Below are 26,540 nucleotides of genomic sequence, written 5' to 3' on the forward strand. Positions count from 1 at the left end.
CAGAACGACGTGGTCCTGTGAACCACTGAGACCCTCAAAGCACTGACAGGAGCCGAGGAGTCCCAGACCTCCTCAGAACACTCCCGAGCTGTGTAAGTGCCCCTGTGGGATTAAGGAACCGACACAGACCACGGGGCTGGATTTGCAGTCGTGCCTTTTACTCATACAGTTGCAGTGATGAGAATAGTTGGCTTGCCACCAGTAATGATACAGGCTGAGGGATGAAAGGATGCAACCTACAAATCCCACCACAGAAGCCCTAATTTTTGAGAAGATCACATCCTTTTACAACTCTCAAGAGGCTGGTTTGTAGATACAGAGGGGTATTGATAAACCTAGTGCATTTCTGAGTTCACTTTATCCTGAAATATGTAGAGATTGTTTGTCGCTGCTATAGCAATGATGTTCTCGGTCGGGTGCCACGCTGTGTGCAAGATCTTCTTAGTAAAGTCCAAACTGTCGACACTGATGTCATCTTTCCTCCGTTTGCCACCAACGCAGACTCTCCGGGGCTTGAGAATAGCGCGGGGTTTGCTGCTCTCGCGGGATGCCTCCAAGGTCACATCCCGCTTGGTGTTACGGTCAAACATTCGAAAGAAGTTGTTATATGCGCCTGTCATGATGACACTGGGGAGAGAAAGAGAGGGTGGAGGGGAAAAAACAAAGATATAATTACAGAGCAGCTTGTGGGAGGTCTGCTAACACGAATTCCTCAGGACAGCCGAGCAGCGATGTCTGGATGTCTTCTGGTTTTATCTGGGAAAGAATAAAACCATGGATTTTCCCCCTCCCAAAGTGAAGTTTTCTCCCTGCCAATGTCTCCTCCTTCCCTCTGAAAGTATTCAGTGAAGTGTACAGTTTCCCCAGCAGTGGCACCCTGGCCATTCACACAAACCATCACAAGTCAGGACCCCAACTCCATGAGGCTGACTTCACAAGACAATGATGTGACGTGTCAGTGCGCCCTGTGCCACAGCCAGACCTCTTCTGACTCTGAGATTACCGTGGATCCAGAGACAATCTTTTAAAAAGAAAGAGAGTTTGCAAAGTACATTTCTTTTCAAAATAAAACCTTTCTCTTTCTGAAGCTACAGACCTGTTGGCAAGTCTAGACACTTCTAAAATTAATGTATATAATACTTCTTCAAACTGAATGTACAGGTAAATAGGGTTCCTTTGTCTCTTGTATAGAAAGTGTGAAGGAGAATTCAAGGCAGGATGTATCTCTGCATCTTGGAGAAAGGGACAAGAACCTTACTTCACTCTGCATAAGTCCCCCATTAATCAGCTTGAAATAATGGTTTCTTCGTTCCCCCATTCCCCAAGGGGAGGCATTTTGTCAGCAGCTTTAAGGAATTCAGGATTTCATCCTCGGCCCTCAGGTTACTGGATTCTTACACACACTCATGGACTTTAAAACCTTGCCTGAGAGCTCATCTCCTGCAAAGGTTTTCACTATCCACATCTGTGGGCACGCTCTGCTCACCTTTTCTGTCTTATCCCCAAACACAGTGACTTTCAGCACTTCCATTCCAGAAGGGGAGCCCACCCCAAACCACCAGGTAGATCTCCATGGGAGGAGCTGCACACCGAGTTCGAAGACAGATGTGGGCAGTCAGTCGATATCTGCCTGCTCAGTACAGCCAAACAAGCATATTTCACGCACTCTGCATTTAACAAACTAATCTCCACCACGGGTGGTGGAGACAGCCGCACTGCTTTCATATTTTGCTGTCTCCTGCCTGGGGGGATCTGCTCAGCCAGCCAGCAGAGCTGCACACCCAGCAGTAGCACAATGCAAAGTGTGAGCTGTGCTCTCTGCCCTGCACACCAGCTCATCAGATTTGGTGCCCCTGCGTTGAGGAGCTGTCTGTCCTACGCTGCATGCGCAGCTCGCAGCCAGCATCACCTTCATCTGCTCAGGAGCCTTCAGGAGCTGCCGCAATACAAATGAGCAACGCAGCTCCGTCCTGCTCCGCGGTCTGCTGATGGCATGCAGCCAGCTGACAGGCTGCTTCCGCCCTGCGCCGGACACCAGAGGCATTTGTCCATGGGCAGTAGCAGCTGCAGCGGGGCTGTCTGCAGACACACCCCATCGCTGCCTCACCTGGCACTGTGCTGCTTATTGAGCTGCACCTGAGCAATCTCATGGGCTAAACAAAAGAACAGGCAGCCTGACAGCTTGATAAAACGTATCCCAGAAGCTGCAGAAAGTCTATTGATCAAGATTAGTGCCCACTTCAGAAACTGAATAAACAGCAGTAAATCTAATGTTTCACTCCTTCCAAATCACCGCGCCTCGTCGCTGGGGCTCCTGCTACGATGGTTATTCACAACATCAAAAAGCAGAGGTGGTTTCCTATCCCCGCACTACCATGACTGTGATGCTGACAGCCCAGCCCAGCACCGGGGGGGTCTGAGCTGGGGCTGCAAGGCCCCAAGAGCCTGCAGAGCTGCACTAGGGGATTGGTGCTCCTGGGCATGCAGCCTCTGCACCAGATGCAGCCAGAACTCATCAGGGGAGCGGTGCTCACGCAGGCAATGGACCAATGCACCAACAGCACAGATAAGTGCTTGTCAAAAATCTTTTTTTAGGTTTTGCTTGCAGTAAAGCTGCTTTTACAGACCATTTGCGTTTTAATTTCTTCAGCTCATATATTTTTTAAAGTCTGTTTCCTCTGGTTGGATTCATCGCAGGGCTTTTTTTAACGTATGTAGATGACTTTTCATGCTGGCCCTGTTTTTCTGTATTTTAATGGCTCAGTAAAAAATAGAATTATGGAAATGAGAAAGTGTCCATTCTTGTTCAAGGTCACAAACCCAGATGGATTATAACCTTACCTGCTGCTTAAAATAACAGTAAAGAGAGTAAGAACTCAATGCAACCCTGCAATTTATTCTTGTTCAGGAAAATGTAATGTACAGTGACAGAACGTATGCCATAAGGAGGATTTATATATGTATATCTGCGTATACAGAAATAGCAGCTGAATATAGGTAGTGCCTGCCCTGTATTTCTGGCTACCTGCTCTGCATAGCAGTGTTACCATGAGCTCCTGACCCACACCCTCCCCAGTGAGGCTGGTCCAAGAAACCAGAGCTCCCCACCCAGAAGTCCCCCACCCCAACCCACAGAAGCCTGAGGCAGCACCCAAATGAGCCCTGGCTGAGAGCCTCTGAACCTCTGATCTCACTCAGAAGTACAGTCAGAGGGACCACCTCAGCTGTGCAGGGACATTCAGGGCTCCCAACACAGCAGTGGACCCTAAGGAGCACACAGGAGCAAAGCTGCTTTTTAAAAAAGCATGAGTTAATAACTAAATATACAAATATATGTATATGGTTTTTTTTTAAAAGGCTCTAACCCCATGGGAGCTGAGCCTTCCTCTCTGCCCACTGCTCCACATAGGCTCCAAGAATCACAGAATCGTTAAGGTTGGAAAAGACCACCGAGATCATCCATTCCAACCACCAACCCACCACCCCATGCCCACTAACCACGTCCCTCAGTGCCACATCTCCACGGTTCCTGAACACCTCCAGGCATGGTGACCCCACCACCTCCCTGGCAGCTGTGCTAAATTTACATCTCTGAGCGCAAAGTGTTTAACCATTATTTACAAGCAGAACAAATGTATTCTTACAGGAGGAAGGAAAAATCCATTGCAGTCCAACATCAACGTATTTCCTGTTCCGCCAACCTCAGGTGTGTCCAACTGGCCCTCAGCATTTATACTGAACTGCAGTGAGGTTTTTGTCCACACTACATTCAGCCATTGAGCTTTCCTCAGTCAGTCAGTCACTGAGAACCGGCGTACTTTTGCCTTTCTCAAATCTCTGTTACTCCCCTACTTTATTCAGATTTCTTTACTGCAAGCCAAGCCCTTCAATATCATCTATGTAGCAGCCCTTCCCAGCACACAGACAATTTTAATCACTACAACTTGATTCAGCTGCCTTGACCCTGAAGCTCTGGGATTATCAGTTAGAATTAGGGCTTGCTTAAAAACCCAATCATACACTGTTCTGTTTAGGTTTTAAAACCTGCTTTGGGCCAATTCTGGCTCAGATCAGTCTTCTGAGCTGCATGACAGTTTCTTCTTCACATACAGATCTCTATTGTCCGGAGAAGTCCAGCTCATGTCAGAGCTTCCCCCCTTCACTGCCAGTCAAGAGCTCACAGGATGAGACGAGGCAAGGTCTGGGAAAGCTTCAATGGCCAGCACAGGGCAGGCTGAGAGACCATGGAAAAATGAAACCTGCCTGCCCCCTAAGGCTCTGAGGGGGAGACTGAGAGCTATCCACTGGATCAGAGCAGCGCTCACTGCAGCTGCCTCCAGACTGCTGTCCTGAGTCTCTGCAGAGCTGCCCCTCCAGGCACCCAACATGGAAGGGGCCATTTCCTTCACTGGTAACCATCTGCCCAGTTATGCTGAGCCCCCACACCTGCAAGATTTCAATACCATCTAATCTACCCTGCTACCTTCTAGGACTAACAAGCAAGGCCTTACATCTTCCTGTGACGATCCTGAGAATCGCAGAACGGCTTAGGTTGGAAGGGACCTTAAAGACCAGCTGTTCAAACTCTGCTTGTGGGGTTAAGACTGGAAATAAGAGGAACTCCCAGCCCTCCCAGGCTAACATGAGTCATGCTGAGCCCCGATGTCCCCCAGCAGAACAGAGCGCAGTGCCACCAGGAACAGGCGGTGAGCGGCCCGTGCCCCGGGACCTGCCAATCCCACCTGACAGAGCGAAGGCTGGTGGCTGTACCCCAGGATGACTGGCATTTAAGTAGGGAGGGGCTGACTGCACAGTGCTGTGTGGCTTCATTCATCTGCTTACAGCACAGCACTAATGGTGATGGCATTCAGAAGCCTGCCATACACCGTTCAATGCAGTCTTAAAAACAGGACAGTCACTCAGGTATTCATTTGCTACTATGTAGAATGCACTACATTAATTTTTCTTCTACTTATTTCTTCAGTATATCACAAACAAAGAAAAGATTTATAAATACTAATTTTTGAGGTATAACTGAATAAAAGAACGGGTAAGTAGCAGGGTGCTGGGGGTTGTTACTGAAAGCCTTGACTTTGCAGTTGAATGGAAGAATCGAACGCAAGTGGCATACAAAGCAGAGCTCGCGTATCTCCACAGTCACGTAATGATGTATATACAATAAAGATGGCGTGATTTTAGTGTAATATACTCCACCACAGATAATATGTGCTCATCTGGCTGAATTACCGTAAGACCTCTGCCTGACTCTTTCCCTGACCACTGTTTCTGCCCAAGTGCCTGCTGATTAATGTGCCCTTCAGCAAATGAGATAGGCTCTGTCTGATCAGATTAGTTCCCGTTCATTGGAGAAACTGAGCATCAATCACGTTCTAATCAGAGCTCGCGAACATTGATTTTTTTGTAAGCAGCCTCACCATCAGGTTCTATCATTGCCTACGCTAACTCCTTAATAACGACAAAATTAATAAAAACTATTTTATCCCAAGTAATAAGCATGCTTTCATTTTTAAACGAACAAGCTTTTCACTTTATCTTGTCACCGTAAACTCTGCAAAAGATAGAAGTAACTCTAAATGTTTAGAACTGCAATTATTACTGCTATGAATATGATTTAATGCCATAAACATTATATTATAGCATCTCTTAGGAATACCACTGTTAGTAAGCATTGCTTACCTTTAGCAGAAAGGCTTTGTTGAAAAACATACACCAAAGGATCAAAGTAAGTGACTTAACTATTCAAATGAACTGCTCTCTGCTGGTACCCAAATGTAATGTAAATTATGATCCACCAAAGCCAAAATAATCTTGTAGTGTGTAGCAAAATGATAAAATGTTTGTTGTGCACAGAAGCAAGGAGCTCAGAAGATTGAATATGAATTTCATCACCTCAAAAGATGAGCATCAGCACTGATATATTTGACTCTTAAAAAGAAACAACTAAACTAGAGCAGACCCTTATCTTCTGTCAAACGTTCCAGCCACTCTACAGAATGCCTCCTTACACTCGAGAGCAGCATATTGTGCTTAGTGACAGATCTGGTAATTGTGCACGGCTAACAACCCCCTGATGTTTGGGCAGTACAACAAATTAAGCCCTCACAGTGCAAGGCTCCCACTTAATAATTACTTACTGTGCTGATCTTTCTGATCTGTCAGGTAGGAGCTAAAATATTACACTCATTTTACATCCTGCTATTAAATAAAACTTGTGTTATTAGCAGGCAGCCATTCAGATAGTGGTCTTGCTTCATCAGCGTGGATGGCAGCACTTCATGCGATGAAGGCAGAAGGACTCTGGGCCACGTGGCTGCCCATCCTGCACAACATACTGGGAACTCCCACTGAGGATAGGCAAAATGGTCTGAAAGGGCCTGAATGGCCTGAATGTTTGTTCAGGTTTCAGAATATCTGAATTATTTGATTTGTCCCTGTTCATTGCAGGGCAGCTGGACTAGATTACCTTTAAAGGTCCCTTCCAACTCAACTGATTCTGTGTTTCTATTCTATGATTGTGTGATTCTTCATATCAGATTTAGACAGCGGTTGGCACCACTGAAAGGCTTTTACTTTGGTATTTCCAGTAGAACCAAACTACCAAGCAGGAACAAGCAGCACTCAGAATCTCTGGAGTCAACCCATCTTCTCATGCACGATGTTGGGAGATCAGAGAGAAGCTCCAAAACCAGGCTCTTCCCCTCATATTTGGGTGGGTTGTTCCCACTTTCTGACCACACTGAAAACAACTGCTGGTATCCCAAGTGCAATGATAATCTAGGAAGCATGTTGTCCAGGGTGGTCCATCTACATGTTTTTAAATGGCCTGCAGTTTGTATCATGGAGTATACTCAACACTGAGTTAATCCTGGTGAGCAAATATTACCGAGGCATGCATCCCTGCTCCCTGTGACATGAGATGGACTGCTTTCCCCAAAGGTGAGGCTAAGTGAGTTGAAGGCACAGCTCCAAGCTCTCTGAGCATGCTAAGCTGACTGGCAGCACTTGCCTTTTGGCTCCCAGCTGTGCTGAGCCAACGAGTCACTGTGTGCCATGCAAACCTGGTTTGTGCGCCCTCTCTCATGCATTCTAAGTCTGCTAATCCCTTCCATGGAGTATGAATGTCCCCATGAGTTGTTTTCAATTGGCAAAATGGAATTTCGTGCTTTCTTCCAGCTAAAATCCTCGCCTTACTTCATGCTCCTGGATTCACTCATTTTTATCATCCCCGTCCTCTAGGCTGCCTAGTTCTTATAATGCAACATCCCCACTGCCCAAAGTACCACCACTATCTGCGAGCAATAAGGTACTGCTGAATTCCACCCTCCCTCTCTCTCCTTCTCATTTGTGTCAGTATCTCTTGTGAAAAGATTTAACAAGATACTGTAATCAAGATACAAACAGGACCCACTCCTTGCATTCATAAAACCGGGGAGCACATAAGGCATAAGCTGCAGAAGAATCAGTGTGAAGGTGGCAGCAGTTTGCAGAGAATCAGTGGTCTGTCTCTGCTTTTTCTCTCTCCCCATTTCCAATAAATGGACTGGATTTTGGAAAGAGCTCATGTAAACGCAGGATCACACGTAAGCTTCCTCAGTATGCTGCTGAGGTTGTGTGCATCACCTGCATTCTCTTCAATTCTTGCACCTACCGTTTTAGGCAAAAAAAAAAAAAAAATTGAATTTGTTTTCCCATAAGGCATGAGCCAAGATTAAAAATATATCTATGCATCATGTCCATGGATGCTGGAGACAAAGCTACACCAATAACCATGTGCCTCCTATCAGCCTGAGCGCAACCATGCAGAGATAGAAATTTATATGGAAAATAACCATACATAATGCCTTACTTTTTGAGTGGTCCATCCTATGGAGGGTGCTCTTTTGCTAAATGAAGGCAATGGTGGACATAAGGATGGATTACCTGTCTGATCCATTCCACGCACATTCAAACTTGTCAAAGATGCAGTCGTTTTCATAGAGGGAACACAACTTGCTCCTAAGGTAATCGTGGACCTGTTTTGTAGAAAACAGCAGCTGTTATCCATGAAACAACACAGCCAACTCCAAAGCCAGTCCCCTACTCCCTGCTTTATCTCTCGCAGTCACTTGCAAATTATGCTGCACAGATTGGTGACTGTGCAGAAGATACTGTGTTTAAAGAAGCTATCCACGCCTTCCCACAACCCAATTAACCAGGTGCTGCAGAATTATTGCTGCAGGAAGGCATGAAGCATACCTTCCTCAGCAGGCTGCAAACCACCCCTCCACAACACACTTGTTTCTTGCTTGGGTGATTTTCTCAATGCCAGCCTAATTCCCAAAGATGTTTCACCACCTGATGCCCTAGATGTGCTAATTAACGTGCACGAAATCTAATTTAAATTGTAACAAATATGTCACATTCCAAAATAAGTGGATTATTGCTTCTTGTGGCAGAAGGAACCTGGCTCCATTAAAAGAACCTGTCGCGTGTGGTAATACATACATTTGGGTAAGGTATTTCAGAAGCAAAATACAGCACAAGGCTGCAGTTCCATAGGCTGCGAATTAGAACACTAATTTAGCCCAAGGACATTTACTATTTGGCTGAGACTTAAAAACAACACTGTACATTCTCACATAAATACTTGAAAAGTGGGATTAACCAGGAGAAGACCTCTCCTCTGGGTTGAATAAGAATTCTTATAAAGAGACAGACCTCACGCAAACTGTTTCAGCCCTTTGCTGAATTTGATTAGTTTTCCTTCTGAATGATTGGTTTCCTTTTGCATGGAAATAATGAGCTAGAGAACCCCTGCCTAGGTGAATTTATGGATGCGCTCTCATTCCTGGTGTTTTCTTCTAGCAGTTGCAGAAACTGTAAAACAAAGCTGTGTGGAGGGCCTCCAGGGACACACAGCAACCCGACAGCACTGCTGAGCTCTGGCACAGGGGCACTGGCTTTGTGGGTCCATACAAACTGCTCTGTTCCTGGCCATCTGAATAAGGGTCTGCTGACTGCGATTCTTCCTGCACACCCCCAGCACCCTCCTCTGCCCTGAAGAGCATTTACCTCATAGGTCAGAATATTCGGAACTGATGCAGTTTATTGCACCCTTTGTAATGAAATCCTTTCACTTTCTCTTTACTTAGAGCCTTTTTGTGCTACCACCATCATTTACAGAACTGGAGCTCTTTCCACTACCACGTTTGTGAGCTCCCAGTATGTGGAAGAAACACAAAGGTTAAGGCAGGTAATGAAAGCAGATCATATTTGCCTGCTGACTGCCATTTCTAGGCCTCCCTAGTTCCCACTTCCAGCAGCCATCTGTCATGACCACTGTAATGCACACACCCTCTGCAATGCGTGTCTGACTCCGCAGCTCCGAGCTGTGCCTTTCATCAGCTCTGCCAAGAAGCATTTTGCATATTCTCTCTCGGTTGTCTTGCTGATTTCCTCAAGGTCTCAGCCCCTTTTTCTTGGCTGACTCCCAAATGGCCTGGGACAGCAGACTGCTCTTCCTGTTGGCCCTTTGGTCACCACATTTGACCACATTCAGACCCTCAGAGACTAGGAAAATCCAACAGAAAGCACTTAATTTTCACCTTGCATTCATGCTCATCTGCCACAACAGATTGGGGGTAAAATCAGATTTGCTTCATCTGTACATATTGTTCTTTCCACATCCCAGTCCCAGTCAAATTCATTACTAACCCCAGGCATTCTCCCTTCCTTCACTGTGCTGTTCTAGGTCAGACCTTCATGGAATTATCAAGTCATTTTCTGCTATGGAATTACACAGCAATACGACTACGTGGGGAGCTATTTCACTGGGACCAACTATTTACAATCAAGAATTATGCTTAAGTGACACATTAGTCCAAATCCCTATACAATAAACCCTGCCAAAAGTAGATCAAGCTATTATCAGCTCCAAACATATTCACCTCTGGTAGCTGCTGGTATGGTTCTGCTGGAATCATTCACCTGGGCAGCAGGAAAAGAGTGTCCTTTCAGGCAGGGATGCCTTGCAATGTTCAAGCACTGGCTATTGTATTGCTCTCTGTGCTGTCCAGGGCACCATTTGCCTATTTTTTTTTTCTTCTATGTGAAGCATAACCATGTTTGAATCACTGTCAGCAGATAAAGTGTTTCTGCAACAGCTGCTCGATGCAATAGCAGTCTTTTGGCCACAGCACTGATAACAACTCTGCAGCTGAAAAAAAATCAGAGGTTGCTGAGAGCGGTTGGACTGTGTGAATCCTACACAGCCCTATGCTATGGATTTCCTAAGGCCTCTGAGCTGTGGATTCTCCTCACTGGGTTACAGCACTTGACACTGCATCTGCATGCTCTTCACAAAGCACTGAAAAAGAAAGGCAATCTCTGGATTAAAGTAATGCAGCCAGAACACAGTTCTGTTTTCTTTGTTCTGACTGCAATACCTAGTACTGAGAAATTCACATTTATAATCAATTTCCACATCTCAGCATGGAGAAATGTAACTTTTTAATTGGCCCCACTGTTGGGTGTCAGACTGATTTAAAGGTGGCCAGCTTGCTTCATAGCTAACAACAGCAGGAAATAAAAGCAGATGTCAAAGCCAAGATGAACAGGTTGGCTTGACCAGCTATTCCTCTCTGGGGAGAAGGTTGCCTACTCCATTAGCATGAATATAAAATAATATATTATCTAAGTTCCTAAAACCTGAGATACAATTCTTTTCTATAAAACAGTCTCACTCTTACCCTCCCCACTCAATTTTTACAGCATATCAACTTTTCAAACACATTTAGCATTGCAAACGCTGCCATTTTCAGAGCAAAACCAATTCTGTCATTTTAAAGATACACAGGCTCAGAGTTCCCAATGCTAACATGAGATACAGCACAGGGTATCCATTGAAATGCAATGGGTGCACTGGAAAACATTGCCCACATTGTCTACTGAACACTTTCTAATAACCACCTCCAATATTAGTGATGGTTGTTTTGACAAGACTCACCACCAAATTATATTATATTATATATATTATATATATATTATTTTAAATATAATCTTCATAGTAGTTACTGTGAACTGCTGTGCCCCACTTGCCACTGGACACAAAGTTCCACAGTACTGCAGGACCGTCTCTATGCATAAGCCACATGAATGACATTTTCCCTTCTTTTCCCATTCTTCTGTAGGTAGCTTAACAGCTTTTTCTCACTGCATGTTTGTTACAGGCATTTTCTGTGTCCCAGACACATTTTCCCTTTTGAAGGCAGAGTCACAAGCTCAGACCTCCACTGCCAACTAGAACAGATGTCAGAGCACAAACGCAGCACTGGCTGCAGCCACTGGCATTTTGTCTGGATAATATCACAATGAATTCAGGCAACCAGATGTGTCTGTCTGGCATTCACGAAGTGCTGTGTCAGTGGTAATGTCAGGGTTTAACAACGATCTCTTTTAGAACTAGGCACGAGGGAGAAATGTATAGTGAAGTTTCGAAAAAAAGTTCTGAAATGATAAAGGTGTAAACTCTCAGCAGTCCCAGAGGGAGCAGAACACTAATCAATTCACAACATCCTTTCCTCACTTGCTTTCAAATGTTAATAGTAGAATACATCAACTGAAAATGGATGCCAAAGTGAAGAGATGATTTCCCTTGCTGGAAGCATTGTTTCTCTTTCAAGAGCCCATTCCACACTGTTATCCTGATTCCCTAGGAGTTGCACATCTTTCTTTACTACTGCTGAAATTGTCCTTTTGCAACTGCAAGGATTCCAGTATCAGGACTTTGTTCACAATGGTTAACAACTCTTAACTTGCAGTTACTCAAAGCAAGCAGGAAAAGCTTAAGAAAACCTCCGGTTTTTTAATAGAGAAATGTTTTTCTATCATTGCATTTCAGTGAAGAGGTGGTCAGTAGGAGACACCTACCTGGTACGTTTCTACAGGCTTTGTTTCCATGTTCAGATCCCAAACCTTGACAGTGAGGTAATCTCTTGTTAGCATGTATCTACCACTGTGACTGAATTTGACATCTGACACTGAAGAGATAATTTCTGAAAAAAATGATCTATTACTGGGGTCTTCTGGTTCTTCATAAACTGTTTAAAGAAAAAGAAGCAAGGGAGAGATCAGAATTCTACAGAAGAAACACTTTGTTACACAACCTGTACTGTGTATTTCTTGAGAAACAAGGTAATCCACTACACAGAAGCACATGAAATAGAATTAATTCTATGCCCGTCACCTTTATCCTTTCTCTTTCATCTTTCTATGCAGATTATCTTATCTTCATATAAAAATACAAACATAAGCTTCAAATTTACAGTAATTAACCTTATCACTGTGGTCCCAAAGCATCTCTTTGGGAAACTACATAAAATACAGCGTGCAGTTGACTACAGCTACAGAACAGCAAGGCTGTTCACCCGTGGGCATCCATCCTGGGGTTCCCACATCCTGTTTTCTTGAACGTAGCAAAAAATGCAGTTGTTCCTGTCACACAGGAGGTGTACAAGGGCCTTGACACCCCTGTTGGTTGTCTACAATCATGATATTGATGACTCATGTTGAATTGCCATTATTGAAACAACTCTTTTTTGTGAACCTCACCTCATTTGTTACAAGCCCATTATACTAACCAAGATCTCTTCATCCTTCCCCAAAAATCCCCCACTAATTCTAGCCCTGCCAGAGCTCGGAACTGAGGAGACCAGGTGGTGCTGGTGTCAGGTCCTATAGCTGGACACAGATGGCTGAAGAGAACATAAAGGCATAAGTCAACTCCTAAAGGAGCTCTGGGCCATTCCGTGGCCTTTCTACAGAACTCTGTAGCCCTGTGATTCAAATGACCTCACATGGTGAAGTTTAGTAGGAAGTCAAAATTTCAGTCCTTCAGCTACCAGTAAAATCCTAGAATTATGAAGGGGAAAAGACCTCTAAGATCATCCAACCCTCCAACCGTTCACCTATCACCAATGTTTCTTGCTAACCATGAAATCATGTCCTTCACTACAACATCTACATGTTTCTTTAACACCTCCAGGGCCAGAACCATGCTGTGAGTCAGTATGGTTCTGGCAGCTATGTCTAGAATATTCTTTGAAAACTGGTAATTTGGTGAGCCTGACTTCCAAGTTACAAAAGCAGGTGAAGAAAAGCCATTTCACAGAATCACAGCATCCTTAAGATTGGAAAAGATCTCCAAGTTCATCAAATCCAACCATCAACCCAACACCACCATGCCGTCTAAGATGAGATGTGCTGAAAGTAGAACAACTTTTTGCTGTCAGTCAAAACAGACTTTTTTGTGCAGTCCATTGGGACGTTTTTTTTTCTCAGTTCATTTATCTATAGCTATGATTCAGCCTGTTGAAAGCAACAGAGTTACACTTTCCATCAGATGAAATAATCAGCGGAAAGTTAAGGGTGAGTATGTGGGTGATGGATGAGGGGGTAATGCAAAAAAATGATGGGCAATTTTCTTTGGGGGTGTGCAGCGGAATGCAGCCAGGCATGCACATGGGAATAAGGTCTATATTTGTACATGTACAACACTTCTAAATGGCTCTGAACTATTTCAAAAGAGGGGGAAAAACTTTTCAGACAGACTGTAAATGAGCAACTTTAAATAGCTCTTTAAAAATTTGCCTAGACATTCTGCAAAGTAGGTATTTTGTAATTATCCTGTCAGATTTTCAATAGAATTCTGACGAGCACGAAGCAATTATCATTTCTCATACCTCTTGCCTTTAATCTGTCCAAACTACATACTTGGTTGGCAAGAATTTCATCCTCCTAATTATGATGTGAAGTTGCTATTAAAACCAGAAAAGAAAAAGAAAACCTAACTGAACTACACCTTCATTTAGAGCTTAGATGTGTTTTCTCAGTTCTATGTGTCTCATCCAACTGCCAGTGATTAGAAGTAATATTTGTACCTGGATGCTCTGTGTTTTGTTAATTAATGATATTAAGCCATTTCATCCCTTATCTGCACTGTTTATTGCTTTTCTAGCCTCACTACAGTTAATATTAGAATGACTTAGATTAATTAAGCTGCACCAACTACTGCAGGCATAAAAGCCCAATATCACTGCAGAAAGAAAGGCAGCAATTCTATGAACAGAATTTCTTTGCAGGTATGCCCTACAGTAGCATAACTAAAGGAGGAGAATTGTTAAAGGAAATCAGGAGCAACTCTCGGTGTTACAAAGGAAGTGCAGCAACTACAGCATGCCTAACAACAGAACAGGGCACTGAGTGGCCTCGGGAAATGAAGGTGAGAACCTTCGGAACAGCAATGAAGGCCATGTACCTGGTACGTTAATTCAGGCAAGCAACACAGATCTCGCTGGACTAGAATTTGGAATCTGAACTTCACTGAGATTTGATTGCAAAGTCTACTACACCCCCCAATTGATTCCTTGATTAATTTCTAGGGCAGACACCATTCCTGCAATGTGCAGTCCCTTTCTGCCAGGCTTCCTGCTCCCAAGTTGAAAACCAGGGTAGCTTTGCACAGAGTTCCACACTTTGGGCAGAAGGATGGGCTGGGAGAGGAATACTTGCCAGAGCACTGTTTTCCTGAATTCTGAAGAAAGCCCAAGGCATAAAAATACGTTCTTTCTCAAAAGGAGCTGCCATCTGCTGAAAAGCTCTCATCTCATTTAAAAAATGATGATTGTTACTGTGCCTTGGATTTCTATGACCTAATGTAGACTATCGGTGGTTGCAAAAGGCACTGCCAAAGCATGCACTTGCTGTGCAGAAATATATGCAGATATCTACAGTTTTATCACAGGAAAGTGATCAATCACACAGCATCACTGCACACATCACTGAACAGCAAGCAGACTGTAACTAAGTGATATTTTAGGAGTCAACCAGCTATGAAACCCTAGCAATAGACAAAATATAACGTCAGCCTCAGAAAAAGGCTCGTGGCCTCAGAAAAGATTTTTCTCTTTTTGTTGGTCCCATTTCCAAAAGTTCACATTTTTGATGCAGTCACCAATACCACTGAAAATTACTATTTTGTTTGCAGGCCTGAGCTTTAGTCACCACAGGGTCTATATTCTGGCACATGTTGTATGGTAACTGTTGAGTCACAGCCTGAACCACTGATTGAGCACCTGGGGAAAGGACCTGGTCAGCCTTGAGAGCACAGGCGAAGGCAATTCAGCTGTGTGACCTGAAGGGCTGCAGCCTGGCTGCACCTCTCTTAGACCTCGTTTAAGTGCTGACTGCCACTGGGGAAATGTCTCTGGTTGGAGATCCATCTCTTGTGGGGTCTTTCCTGTGAGCCTAGATCTTCAGAGATAGGTAAGTACCTTTACTTCTCCTTTGAAATACTATCCTATCCATGCTAGTCCTTTTGCTGTTATACTCCTGTATCACCCATCCACTCATGACTGTAACATGAATTTTAAAAAACAATAATGCTAAAGATGGCTTATAGGGTAGGTGCAGCGTCACAGTCCAAAACAGCACACACAATCCTGTGTTCCTCCCCAGATCATCACAAGGAATACAGGTGATCCTTTATGCTGTATTAATTATATTAAAGGCTAATGCCTCAGCAAAATTTTCAGAACTCCTCTCACATCCCTTTTCCTCTTGCCTTCACTCCTACCCAGATGAAACAGAAGCATGAGCTCTTCACAGCACGGCTGCAAGAGAGATAGCTCCCGAATTCAAATGTGAATAATGTCTTTCAAAGCACAAAGAATAAAAGATCTATTAAAGGGAAAGCAATAACAGTATCTGAGATAATATGGGGCAAGGGATTAAGAAAGCTATCTATTTGATATGATGAAAGTTTATCTGGAGGTACTTTTTATTTTCTACAGGAATTTATAAATGTATAAGGGCTTGATGGCATAAAAGAAAAGCCAACTATAATCAGTTAAACAAATCTTTCATTGCTTTTGAAGGGGAGAAATGTAGAGTATAAGCTTTGGCAAAATGTTGTTATTGTGGCCTGAGCACTTGATGATAACTGCAGAGGTTTACTGTGAAGTATCAATAAACAAAACAAAGAGAGAAAGAGAGCTGGCAAGGGGAAGGCTCTGATAATACTGTGTACTCCTTGAGGCATGAAAACAGGAACCTTGAAGATGTCTGTTACTACCAAAAACCAAAAGCACAACTGTGGATAAAAACAACTTTTTGCTATTACAGAGCCAAACAGATTTAAAAAGAAAACCAAAGATGAATCATGCCTACATGTATTTCAGAACACATGATTAGCTGAAAAGAAAACAAAAACACCTAAGGATGACGCCTTAGCAGCTTCACAGAGTTGGTAAGAAATTTCATAGGACAAAAATTATAACCAGTCTTATAAAATACAACATAGAACAAAGGTTCTCTTCCAGCTATGTTCTATTTAAGGGCAAAAACCTTCCTGAGATTCTTCCTAGAGAATACTGTTAAAAGTTTGTATTCTGCCCTGAGAACATCTATTTGTACAAAAAAAAAGGATGAAAAAGTGAAACTGGACTACTGACTACTCACTGCTTCTCCTGTTTAAAAACAAACAAACAAACAAAAACCTGCCATTGAATAAGATATTGAAATAACAAGTGTCTATAGTTTTCACACGTACAGTCGATGGCACTCGAAGGATCTGGCATTACGAAGGCTGAAGTACCTGGAAATCCTGCACCATGAGCTCCCAGCTCCCTGCCCCCTTTCAAAGACAGTTAACAGATGTTCAACATTCTCCAGCTCCTGCTCAAGGGTCACGGCTACAGACTGGTGAAGACAGTTTGGGGGAACTCCAGAAAGAAAGGAGGGCAACTGATGAATAGGGAGGGGACTGCAGAGACCAGAGCCAGGAAAGATGCTGGAACAACAAAGGGAATCATTTGCTTTGTCCTGCCACAAACGTAGACTGCAGCTAGGCTGAATTAAGGGCTTCTTGCAGATAACCTCCAGGTTACACACAAACACTCACAATAGGTGTTTTTCAACTGGATGCATACGAACTGTCAGTGGGTCAGGTATTCTCTCAGCGGGCTTCAAGCCACACCAGCACAGAAAACAGATGCAGTCCCAGGCCGAACAATTTCTCACCTAAATTCTCTCTTTCAGTCAGATCCCAAATGGAAATGGCTGCAACACCTAATAGAAGTGTGCTGAAAATGGTAATGAGAATGGAGAAATCTTGCCCTTCTGAACAGCGCAGCCAGGCGGCTTACCAGAGAGTCAAGAGCCAAGATGCTCTCTTGAGAGCTGATAAACAAGAATTTTTAAACATCCTTTTTTTTTTTTTTTTTTCCCTGGACTACATGGTTATATTAATGAAAACTTTCTTATAAAATATGACTCTAAGCTAAAATCTTACCACTGACTGACACACACTAATAAATTTAGATGGCGAATTAGCACAGATTCCCAGGAAAGCTGTGATCTGCCCAAAAACTAAGCTAAATGTCAAAGTTACATAAAAGTATGAACACTTTTTTGTAAACTATTTTCCACCACAGAAAACATGAAACCAACATTATTTTTTTTGTGCGTGTGTGCCATTTAGATTCAATTTGCTCACAGCTTGAGTTACGCTTAGTTCTGGTCTTATCTCTAAACTGGGAAAGGACCAAAGACGCAAAAACAGGCAACAGCAATCACCAAAAGCATCAAATGAGCACAGAACAGCTAAATAGAATGGGAATCCTCAGTCTAGGCTGCTTTGAGTGGTCTGTAATTTTGAGTGGCACAGGATGGATGGATAGGGAAGGACAGGTACCCTTGTATATGTCGGTTCCAATCATCAAGCAGGGGTCAGCAAGGGGAACTAGGAAAGGGTAAGAACAGAACAGGTGGGAGCAGACATTTCTCCACACTACGCCTCATTAAGTTCAGGAGATTTCACTGACAGATATTGGGAATGGTAAAAAATTATATACAGGCTCAAAAATAAATGCACAACTGTGAAATGCTCGTAAATTCACTCTTGCTAGTGTCCCTGAACCTCAAGTTTTCAACAGTAAACTACAAAGGGTAAAGATTATATATTTGCTCCATTCTTACATTTTCTGTTTCAGAGCTGGCAAGACCTCTGGTTTACCCATAGGTAGTCATTAATATGCAGTTTTAAATCCACTTCAGGATTTCATACTAAAATGTTCCTGAGTTCATTACAAGCAAACTAAAATCAGCTGCAGTGCTCCCTCCATGGTATCTTCATGCCTTTTTAGTTTCACTGCTTATGATGATAGTTTGATTTACCATTATTATTTATCTTTCACCACCTCTGAATGTCTTATTGTATGCTGTTCAGACAACCCACCTGTGCATCTGGCATCTGTCAGGATGGTGAGCAATTCCTTGCGTATTGTTATATACATATATAACAAGAGTATACATTCAAAGAGGATTATGACATACACGTCGTAATATTCCTTTTCTTTTTCTCTATCTTAGTAAACAGTTTTATCCCAACCCACGCATTCCACTTTGTGGGTTCTTTTTTTCAATTCTCTCCCCATCCCACTGGGAAGGGGGTAGTTAGCAAACGACCATGTGGTGCAGAGCCACCTGCCAGGTTAAACCACAACGGTCAGTCGTTCTGCATTACTCATCCTCTTTCAAACAAAAAAAAAAAAGAAAAAAGAAAAAAAAAAAGCTTCTTTTTAAATTTGATTTTCTTTTTCTTTTTATAAAATTCAGAGGGCAGCTCTTCACGCCCTTTTCATCATTTTCCTTCTCTGAGCAAGGGTAAGTTTCAGGTGCCACCCCCACACCTCAAGACTGAAATTCCACCTACCGCAGAGCATTCCTTTATCCAGAGACCTGTTATTAAAACTGAGCTCCTCATCAATACCTCTAGAGAATCTGACTTTTAGAAGTGGAGCCTCAAATCAATATTTAAGAATCTGTTTTACCATCTGTGGCGAGTTGCTGCAGCTTGTCACAAACCACAAGGGATGGTGCATTAGTGCTGAAAGGCAAAGCCAGATCAATAGCTAAGGATCAGTGGGTGGGAGCTTCACCATGGAGCTGCTTACATTAATGTAACTTTGCCAGTGAGTTTGTTAATAAAGAGAAATGGTGCTAAAAGAGCAAGGAATTGAAAAAAACGTGAGGCTAATCTGGAGGAACAATCATCTTTAAAGCTCAGTCTCACAAAGGCTTGCTTGCTTGTTTAATGCCGTGTGTTGTGAGCAATGCCATGGAAGGTAATGGAACATGAAACTACTCCTGTACAGCCAAATTCATGCGTAAGTCTTTCCAATCTTGATGTACAAGGTGAGCAATAAGTGATTTTTTTTCCCCAGTGAAACAGGATCTTGAAAAAATAATGCTGATTTCAAGAGATATTGAAAAGCAGTATTTGTTGCTATTAGAAAATTAAGCAAACAAGACAGAAATTTTAATAGTCTGAATAATTAAAAGAATCTTACAGCAATTATTTGCTTTATCTGTGTGTAGTTGGGGGAGAGGGGTTAATGAAACCTCTTCAATCATAAATCATTCACCACTGCTTCAGGCTTTTCTTTCTTCCTACTGTTTGATAGCTAGCAGTACATAAATCAGTCTTTTTCTTACTCTGATTTAATTTTAACATATCTTGCATAACTGGAGGAAACACTATACAGACATAATTGTATTTCTGCAGAAGCATTTCCTCATCTTCACTACCATATTTTGAATGTCTTTATTATACTTCCATATAAACTGAGCAGAATGGAAGCTCTGGAGCCCATGCTAAAGGCAATCTTCTACTACATTTCAACAAGATTCCTGCACAAGGAAAGATCCAATCCAGCACGTATTTACTATGTGTAAAATTAGGACACATCCTGAGTAGTAGTCATAATTACAAAATTATCAGGGTATAGGCACAGTTTTTCCCTTGGTATATAAAGGCATCAATGACTACGCCTTTGTAGTGCACACTTAAAAACAGATCCAGAAGTAGGATAAGGGGAACAAACTTTTGTTAAAGTGTGGGATTAAATCATTAAGGAAGCTCACATAAGTTCCCTTCCTGTCATTCAAAACCTTGCAGATTTTGCCCAAATGGACATTACTTTGACAGCAGCTTCTCAGTGCACAAAGGGAAAATGCTGGCTGTCTCTCCCTCAGATGGTAATTTGACATGAAACCAGATGCAGAAATAAAAAGCGTTATTTCCAATGTAAAGCTCACATAAAAGAAAAACAAGTTGTCTCTTTTCCAGTCATACAATAAGCATCATTCATTTGAAAAGGTCAATATTAATTAGCAAATCCAGCAGGGATACTCTGTCACAGGCTTTTTTGTGCTTCTGGTTGTTCTCTGTTGCAAATGAAAGATAATCCATATTCAGTTAGAAGTCTGAAAGCTGCCTTGTCTCTGTAATTGCAATCTCCCTTAAAAGGTTAGTAAATATCACTCATTTAACTTTTTAAATTCAACACATTCAAATACATTCTCCCTGATTTCTGTTTTGGCTGCTTCCATAGTCCAGAATTCTGAAGTTTAAAATCAAGACAATCTCTAAAAAAAACATCGGATAACCAAACTCAGTCAACTGCCAGGCTTATAAGATAGTGTAATTTCTCCTAATGGAAGGGCTGGCACTTTCACGTCCAAATCTCAACTAAAAATGTGGTCAAGGGCTCTCATGGAAAGCAAAGGACACCACTGCATAATCTGGTCCCAAACCAAACCTGGATTTCACTGTGCATTGCTCTGAAGACCACCTTACACCTTTTAGACATCAATTAACTGTTATGGTTTTACAGCAGTAATGCTTTGCACTTTGCAGGAGGACTCCAGAGAAGATGACTGCTAGGACTGCCTGTCATCTGTAAATGATCCCCTACTTCAAATAAGGGGGAGGATGACCCCAAGTTTCTGTTCTAAAGACCACTATGGAAATAGAGGCAATAAATCTGAAACTGAACCCCCTTTTTCTCTGAAATATTTTTTTCTAAATTTTGCACGTGGGTAATGGATAATTAGAAACAATGTTTTAGTCTACAAAGACATTAAGAAATGAACACTAAAAAAATGCTTAAAGCAACATATGACATTTAAGCAGATTACATCTTCTAAAGTATGCAATAACTCTTAAGATATTAAGGCTATTACACTGAATATCAATAAGAGTTATACTCCAGTGACTTAAATTTCCATGCTGCATAAATACACAGTTTCCATTTTCCTCTTAATTCTGAGCTTCGTAATTCTGATAAACTCTTGAAAAATTTCTTTCATTTCTTTTCATTTCTTTCCAGATTCACATGCTCAAGCTGTTTTCTCTCACTGGCTGCTTCAATGCATGATGTGCTGAAACAGCAGTATGTACCTACCCAGTCTACCAGCTGTTTGGAAGAATGTATCTCCCAGCACATTCATAAGGAATTCTGAACACAGCATTAGTAAGACAAAACAAATTAGCAACTATTCATTAATCAAACAGTTGTGCCTTAAATTGCTGCAAGAATTCTTCATTCAGGAGAATCATAATGCATCAATAGCCTCTAACTTGTCTTCTTCGTTAACTGAATATTCTGTATGACAATTTCTGGAATTAGGGACAGGTTCCTCTGTTGCTTGGATGCTCCTAGCTGGCTGCTCTAACAATGAGGTTATTTCAGCTGTTAGCTGGAATTTTTCCCCTAGTTTTCCAGCTCTCACAGGTTCCCTGCATACTGCCTTTATACACTGCACTGTCACACGCTGCCTGAATTACACCTCAAAAAAACCCATCATTATCCCGTATTATTTAGATGAATATTTTAATATTGATATAAATATTGATCTTCTTCCATAATATTTAAATCATTTCCCCATTTCTTCATGCTGGAGTCTGATTTTTGTAATCATTTTAAATCTTTACCTGTAATCCCACAGATTGCAAAAACACTTTTTTCCTCTGATGTTCTAAATAAGAAGGGTTATGAGTCTTTTTTTATGCCCCTCTCCAGAAAATTTTGATGGAACTATCTATCTCCTACTATTTGCCAAGTCTGACAATAAAATGAAGTGGTATTATGTATGTATCTCTCCTACAGTTGCAGATTGGGCTCTCCTGGATATCCATTTGTAATGGCCACATATGTTTTGCTTCTGATGGCTCACCCAGCATTGTATGATCTATTAAAGATGTGTTATAAGAAGCAGTTTCAGGTAGTCTATTAGAAAAATAACATATTTTATCATACCTTATCGGTATCTCAAAGACCATTTAAAACTCAGCTACTGACCTGATATTCTTTCAATGCCTTATGGATGGATTTGGTAGTTTGAGACAGTTTTTCTGTGGGACAGAGGTTCCCACTACAACTCATCATACAGATTGGCAGCTTGCTAATCAATCTCAGCCCAGGCACCAAAGATAAGCAGATACAGAAGTCTCTTCCATGTCAGAGCCATAAAACATTAATATGGAAAACCATGTAGCATCGCTGTCACTGATGCTGAATAGAGAGATTTAATCACTGAATTTAGCAAAACAGAAATCTTCAACAACAGTATAATTTATTAACATCCTGTGCCAGTGATTTCTACTACAGATATTAACTTTGACATTTATTTATATAGTATAACACAGTAATTACTTGTAGCATGCTCTAGACTTGTGGAAATGGAGGGGCCCTTCCTCCAAAAGCTGCAAGAGACACCAGCCTAACCATAGAGATTTGTATAACAAAAGGTCTTGGAAAAAAATAAAACCAGAAGTTCACAACATATCCTCAGCATCCAGGTATTTTTATAAGTAATATTGGGTCTTTTATCCCTAAAAATACATATGCTCACCACAATCTCAGAACAGCATCTGAAGTACAGATTGTCATGAAATGAGACTGACTGAAGAAAGTAGAGTTGCATGGGAGAACACGAGAGTTTACAGTGACTCTAGTCATAGCTATTTTGTTTGGAAAGTCATGCCAGTCATGAGTATGAAAGGCATGAAGAGAAGTTGAGCTAGGAGAGTAAGATGTCAATCATGCATGTAACCATGTACAAAACAACAGTAAAGAGGAATCAGATGCAACAAGAATGTACTAGAGAGGTGATCATGCAAGCATTTGATCTCCCAGATTGTTTGATTCCAAAGATACATCCTTTCTGGTTGCTACAGTCTTTACATCATCAGTTTTGCATGCTTCTGAGATGTATACTGAAATCACTCCAATCAATAGGTTTCCTCCTTTTAATGCTTTGAAAGTTCTACTATTACCTTCTCAATTTTGTACTGTACATGCTCTACACACTTGGCTTCTCAATGAGCTTGACTTATTGCAGCAATGCTACATCAAATGGCTATTTTCTAACTCACAGATCTGGAAAATAGGGTTTAATCAAAGACCATTCGACCCTGAACTCCCTTCTGGCATAAAATGCCTTCTTTCATCAAGGGTTACTGTATTCTTGTTTTAATAAGTTACGATTGGCACATGGCACTGAATTACAGGGCAAGACAGACATATTAGTAGGGAGAAATGAAAGTATTATGGGACAGGATAACTCACAACAATGCAACAGGTCAGACTGTGCTTGCCTTTTACTTCATAGTAATGATTCCTCCTGCATGTATGAGGGCATAGAGCTAACGAAAGTAAAACACTTAGCAACTTGTCCTGAAAGTTTATTTTCTTCAGTTGGAAATCACAACCTAAGAGGTTCTGAGCACGTGCAGTACTCCTTGCAGCCAAAAGGTCTTCCCCTAGACTCTTTACTATATTTATTTCAGTTAAAAAAAAATAACTGTGCTAAGTTATGCAGTGCTTAAGTCTCACTTAAATCTTCAAGTATTTTCTTTTCCCTGTCCTACTAATAAGGCCCACCTACCTCAAAAGGTTCAGATACAAACTGACTGATACAAAATCACTTACATGACCCCTGCACTAAGAAAGTTTCTCCCAGATTTCCTTCCCAATGACTGAACATTGCCAAAGACAGTGAAGACCTGATTCTGTGAGATAAAAGTGTTCTAGAAGTCCAGTCCTTAAGGTGCCTAATGCAAAACCACCACAGCTCATTAGGTTCTCAGCTCCTCATTGGAAACCACCACATGACACAATGTCTGCTGTTTTTCAGTCTTAGAAGATAAGGAATAAAAAGATTGATTGCATAAGGAAAAGCACCTGGGCTTGCCAGGATAATGGTGGCATAGCCTATATTCTGTCTTACCAGCAAGACATTACGAACACACATTTTCCTTCATCCCTTTGTTTGAGGACAGCCTCACGCTCTACTTGTTCTTAGGTAGGCTTCAAACACAAGTGGCTGTGAATTAGAGGCTACATCCCAAAGTCTTACACGCTATATAAAATCACATTAAGACATGACATCTTCTATGAGAACACAATATGGTGGCTTTGGGTGGTTTTTGTTTCTAGGGGTTTTTATTTGAGTTGCCTGATTAATCACAAACTTGTTGAGGATGGAAGGGATCGACACAAAGTACAATAAACATAAGGAAGGACTTACGCTTGGAATGTTTGTCACAGAGGGCTGATGCTCTCATGTCACAGAGTCTCAGGGAGCCTTTGCTGCTGCTGTAGACAAAGAGATTGCAGTGATGGGGATGAAACTCAGAGGCTGTAATTACTTCTGTCAGGTCCTCCATATTGGCTGGCTTTATATCTACAATGTCTGAACGGAAGTTTCATTAAGGAAAATTGAGTTGTTTGCAGGTTGTTTATGACTCTTACAGCCTTCTTGAAGGAAGCATAGTGATCTAAACAGCATCCATAAACTTAATACTCTTAGATAGAGATGTTCTAGACGGGGCATTTGTTTGCCTCATCCAGACAGAATCCAAAAACCACTACTGGATAACAGTTCTACAGCAGATGTCATGAGTAGTCAACATTTGTCCATGCTGTGTACATAGAGAAATCAAATAAATAGTATTTAAGATTTGGAATTCCCACCTTCATTAAACCAAGTGAGAGTAGGTAGCTAAATCTCCTGTATTTGACATTGACATTACTGCTGTACCCCAGATAACACTGATGGATAGAGAACAATGTACAACTCAGACCTGCTCACTCCAGGAAAGGTTCGCTGGGTTTTATAAACAGGCATCTGAATCTAAACAGTGTTTGTGCCATAAGTTAAAAGCCTCAAACAACAAACATGTTTTTGCAAAGGTAAATGTGTACAAAACCAGAACTTAGCCAAACAATTCTGTGTACATATCTAATATTATCATTTACTTTCCAAAAAAAAAAAAAAAAAGTTTTGCAAAACAAAATTGAGCACAATGTTGATTTTACTGCCCGGACTCTAATACTTGCAAAAGTATTAGAAATTTTATTCTTCTTTTTACGTAAAAGATGCTCAGTACTGAAATCAATATTAATTTCTGTAATCAAGAACAATACGTCTGGATCATTTAAGTGGACATAATCTGGAACAAAAGAAACAACAAAAATGTAGTTTCCCAAGCACAGATCTGTCAGTTGGAACACCAGATATTATCCTCATCAAGTGCAACTCACTCGAGGCCTTCCCAATATGTATCCACCCATACATGCTACCTACTTTGGGGAGTAACCATGCAAGCATTTATTTTGAGAAGGCCAGCCTGTGGAAGATTGCTGATAAAGAATGAAAGAGTCTCATGAGAAAGCTCTAAGAAAGCAGTATATATAAAATGAAAGAAGAGTGCATATGTAAAGCAGTGTATTTAAATAAGACTGTGCATTTTCACATGGCCGTTAGATAATCCACTGTAGATAAGCCGTCCAAATGTTAACAAATCCTTGGAAGATGAAGAAGAGTAACATTACCCTATTTTGCTGATGAGGCTCAGAGAGACAGAAAATGATTAGCATAAGATCACATGGGAAACGCACGACAGAACAAACTCAAATCTATTGAGCCCCACTTCAGTTCTCTAACCCCAGATCATCTCAGTGCCTGGATTCCCCAAACATAAAATTTGAATCAGCTGACATTCAAAATTTAAACAACTCAGAGGATAAGATAAATGAGAAAATCTGTTTTACCAATGGCAAGAGAAATCATGTCTCAGTGATACTGGGCTGGTTTCAGTTCCCTCTGTTCACATTTCCTAATGAAAGATTTTTAATTGATTTCTGCGGGAGTAAGGTTGAGTCCATCACCAACTTTATATTCTGTACTTTCATCTTTCCAAAAATGCAGATTTAGAGACACTGCAGTAGAATTAAACATAACAATACAAAAGATTCAGAGATAATTATTTCGAGGATTCTGCATAAACAAATACCACACACTGACTATTTTACACCACATGATTTTAAAAGCAAAGCATCAGCAAGATTATAAATACTTCGTGACATTCAATAACAACTGGGAAATGAATTAATATTTCACTTCAACTGCATTCCCTCTTGCACTTTCACATCCATCTCCAATAATCCACCATGATTAATATTAGTGCAATGAATATTAAGATGTAGCTACATTGATTTACCTAATCTTATAAATTATCACTAAATCGTCTTGAAAATTAATAGGAAGAAAAATAACCTTTATTCAGTTATTTGTGTTTTGTATATCTGTCTCAAGAAGTACATTTAAGTGAAAGCAATTGCGTTCAGTGATTGAAT

The 26,540-nt window shown here is 41.5% G+C and overlaps 1 protein-coding gene across 1 annotated transcript in view; it reads right to left on the minus strand.

Annotated features, from left to right (window-relative positions):
• Positions 1-335: 335 nt before the first annotated feature.
• PPP2R2C (protein phosphatase 2 regulatory subunit Bgamma) overlaps positions 336-26,540 on the minus strand; it is a gene marked incomplete at both ends in the record, with an annotated part of 118,704 nt that continues 92,499 nt past the window's right edge. The window contains 4 exon segments of the mRNA XM_079534795.1: positions 336-627; positions 7,942-8,033; positions 11,929-12,098; positions 24,430-24,594. Coding sequence (XP_079390921.1) covers positions 336-627; positions 7,942-8,033; positions 11,929-12,098; positions 24,430-24,594 — 719 coding nt within the window.

This window comes from Tetrao urogallus, assembly GCF_951394365.1.
Source record: "Tetrao urogallus genome assembly, chromosome: 4".
Lineage (NCBI taxonomy): Eukaryota > Metazoa > Chordata > Aves > Galliformes > Phasianidae > Tetrao > Tetrao urogallus.